Consider the following 3,506-nt stretch of genomic DNA (forward strand, 5'->3'; position numbering starts at 1 on the left):
CAGGTATTTGTGTTCAAAATGTAAGAAGTAGAAAGTACAGGTATTTGAGTTCAAAATGTAAGAAGTAAAAGTAAAAAGTCGTCAGAAAAATAAGTAGTGGAGTAAAGAACTGATACCAGAAACATGCACTTAAGTTCAGTAACGAAGGGTGAATGAAAGCACAGTTTATCAAAAGGTATTAAAGGCACTGACGTGATGAATGTGTGTTTCCATGTTTCAGGACATCGACCCAGACAAGGACTACACCATCCCTCGCCCGAAGACCACCAACTACCTGGAACCTTATGATGAATATTGATTGAAATAATTGTCTGGTTCCTACACACACATGAACATAAACTGATGTATACCAAAGACAACGCCAAGCCCAAACTCGTGCACTGATCTGTGCTTAAAGGGATACTTTAACCCCCTAAAGAATCCTTTAGATATCAATTACTCACACAATGTTTTCTTGAATTCTTAAAAAAGTTTTTCTTGCATGCCGACAAAAAATCATAAGACACAGAAGTTGTGATGAAGTGAAGTAAATGGTCCAACAACAACAACAACAACAACAAAAACTGCATGAAAACACTAGTTACAAATGTTTGCACAACTTTCATTGTCCAATTCAAGTCATATTTATCCAAATATATGCTAATTATTCTTATCAAACATCTTACTTTGTGACACGCAAGAAAAACACTAATATGTCTTCAAGAGTTCAAGGTAACACTGGTGTGACTTAATGATCTATTTAACGACATTTTCTTTTTTTTTGGGTGACGTATTCCTTTAATGTACAAAAAAAATAGTTTTTCTACATTTCATTTTCTTGTGCAAATGTAAATATTTGTAAATGTGCCAATATGTTAAACCCTCCGTCCCGAAAAGTAGAAAGAGACTCGAACAGAATGACTCATCTGCCCGAGTTTCATCATGTAGGAGCGATGGGTTCAGCTCACGGGAAATCCATCACCAAATGCTTTGTGATGGTGTGTGTGTGTGTGTGTGTGTGTTGCTCTCAGAGTGTATATAAAAGCCCTGAGGTGATGGAGGAGGTGTGGAACTGCCACTCTGAAGGTGCCAAACTGCTGAGGAGAGGAAGGATGAAAGTGTGGAGGGGGGTTAGATGAGAGGAGACAGGAGGAGACAGTGCCATCCGTGATTAACATCTTCATATTCAAAGTTACTTAACAGTCTCTGGGTTTTGTTGGTGCTGCTGCACAGAAAACAATGTTCATAAATGACACAAGGTGGGTGTCTTCAGTGACTATACACATGCTCAATAAAAGGGTTTATCCACAAAAGTTGTGTTTGCCTCTTCGTCTTTTTCAGGCAGATTATCGAATGTATTTTGACATATTCTGTTTATTTTACATTGTATATTCTATCGATATGGATCTTTCAAAGACTCAAAGGATTTATTCACATTTGCACATTAGCTAAGGTGTAGTTTTAGACATAAAAACTTGCAATATAATGCAGAATACATATAAAGGTGGGGTAGGTAAGTTTGAGAAACCGGCACGAGATACACTTTTTGTTATATCCCATGGAATGCTCTTAACATCCCGATAGCAATGAATATCTGAAGTGCTTTGACAAAAAATGAATGTCAAAGCTTTTATTATGTCGTTTTTAAATTGTTTTTGTTGTTTTTATTTCACCCTTTTTAATTTTGTAGCACTTTGAGTTTTATTTACGCAAATGAAAAGTGCGCTTATAAATAACATATATTATTATTATTATAAATCCATAACAAAATGTCATCTGTGGAAGCCGTAGTTCTGTAAAAAGCACGACCAATCATCTGAGCCGGCCCGGCTAAAATAACTGGATGGCCTACCTGCCTGTCAGCCTTCCATCTGTGCACAAACTTATCTCGTGCCCTCATTGGTCATGTGCACGTTCGTGTGTGTTGGAGGAGGGGCTCTGTAAGGAAGTCTGAAGGAAGAGGCAGATTTTTTCTGGTTGTGTATTTTCAAATTCTAGCGCACTCGAGCTGGTTTCTCCATTCTTACCTATACCCTACCTTGAAGAAGAAATACAAATGGAATAGTGCAAGACACACTGTTGCAATTAAAATGCAGAAATAAGTATACTATAAACATATAGGCAACAGAAGATACAAAAGTGAAAAAATGATATTGTGTACAGTAATAAAATCCATTAATAAATATTATGTAGACCGTTAACAGATGTAGGTGAATATATATTTCTACTGTTTATATGTATTTATTTACTGTTTATTTTATTACATTTTTAACTTGTGCAATGCATTTTTAACATGCTGCTTTAACAATATATTTTCCTTATTTGGGATTAATCATATTTATCTCATAAAACATGTGCATTTTCCCTAAAATGTTACTCTTTAATACACGTCTGCAGAAACACTTAGTACTCGTCCTTGCACGCTAGGTTTTGCTGTAAACGTGGCTCCAATTTTCGACAATTCATCAATAAATTGTGGAAATGTTTTGGTATTTCATTTACTGTGGACACATGCAAAAAACAAAGAATTTAAGATGACAAGGGTTTGATTTAATGATGCATTAAAAACCCATATAAAACACCACAGGAAAGGGAAAACTCCAAAAAGCACAATTGGCCCACTTTACGCAGCAGAGGTGCAGTACCGCATTTCTAACCACCAGGGGGCAGTGTTTAGACACACTCAGACAAAACTACCCGGAAATGTAAACTGTAAGAAAGGAAAACATCTGATCTATAGTGTCAGAATAATACAACACAAATTGCCTTGGGTATAATTTTCACACAAAATCAATCGGCAGAGAAAGTTTCCACCACTTATTTCCCCCCCCCGGTGCCCTGTAGTGACTCCACCGCCCACAAAAAGGTCAATCCCTCACTTCAATAGATCCCCCCCCACCCTCTTCTATCGGACGGCCTTCAATCTATTCTTCCAATTAACTCGACTTCAATTACTCAGAGAGAGAGCATGCCATCAAATTGCCAATTGGCCTCTTGTGCATTCGAGCACTTAGCAGGATATGAGTTTTCCCGCCTCATTCAACCCATTTACGGCCATTAGCTCCAGATGCAATTAAAGATTGTTCCAGATTGTGTTTGACCCCCCCCACACACACACACACACACACACACACACACACCCTTCTGACTGTGTTTGGACAGATGGATCATCACTGCACCACTTTCACAAACGTGTCTGTATGAGAGCGTGTGTGTGTGTGTGTGTGTGTGCGTGCGTGCCTGCCTGCGTGCGTATGTGTGACGGCTACAAAGCTGGCGTTTATACTGGAGTGTATTCATTATGTATCTTGTAATTCAACCACCATGAAGTCCCCCTCAGACTAAATCAATAGCGGTGTTAATATGATCCTCTCCACTCGTTACTGCAGGAAGACTTCCATTGATTAGTTAGCTGACACCTCCACATCCACCATGCAAAGATGCAGGTGTGTGTGTGTGTGTGTGTGTGTGTGTGTGTGTGTGTGTGTGTGTGTGTGTGTGTGTGTGTGTGTGTGTGTGTGTGTGTG

At 38.6% G+C, this 3,506-nt stretch overlaps 1 protein-coding gene across 2 annotated transcripts in view; it reads left to right on the forward strand.

Annotated features, from left to right (window-relative positions):
- The window catches only part of LOC104953250 (retinoic acid-induced protein 3-like), a 6,631-nt gene extending 3,162 nt beyond the window's left edge, over nucleotides 1–3,469 (forward strand). The window contains exons 3-4 of one of the 2 annotated variants that reach the window (XR_799200.1): nucleotides 221–999; nucleotides 3,426–3,469. Coding sequence is in view for 1 of the 2 variants with exons in the window: in XM_010780170.1 (XP_010778472.1) it covers nucleotides 221–298 (78 nt within the window). In the remaining variant the exon portion in view is untranslated. Of the gene's footprint in view, nucleotides 1–220; nucleotides 1,287–3,425 lie in introns of those variants that run through there. The other variant, XM_010780170.1, reaches the window with a different exon arrangement.
- The last annotated feature ends 37 nt before the right edge of the window (nucleotides 3,470–3,506 follow it).

The sequence above is a fragment of the Notothenia coriiceps genome, unplaced genomic scaffold (genome assembly GCF_000735185.1).
Source record: "Notothenia coriiceps isolate Sejong01 unplaced genomic scaffold, NC01 NC01_scaffold00021392, whole genome shotgun sequence".
Taxonomy (NCBI): Eukaryota; Metazoa; Chordata; class Actinopteri; order Perciformes; family Nototheniidae; genus Notothenia; species Notothenia coriiceps.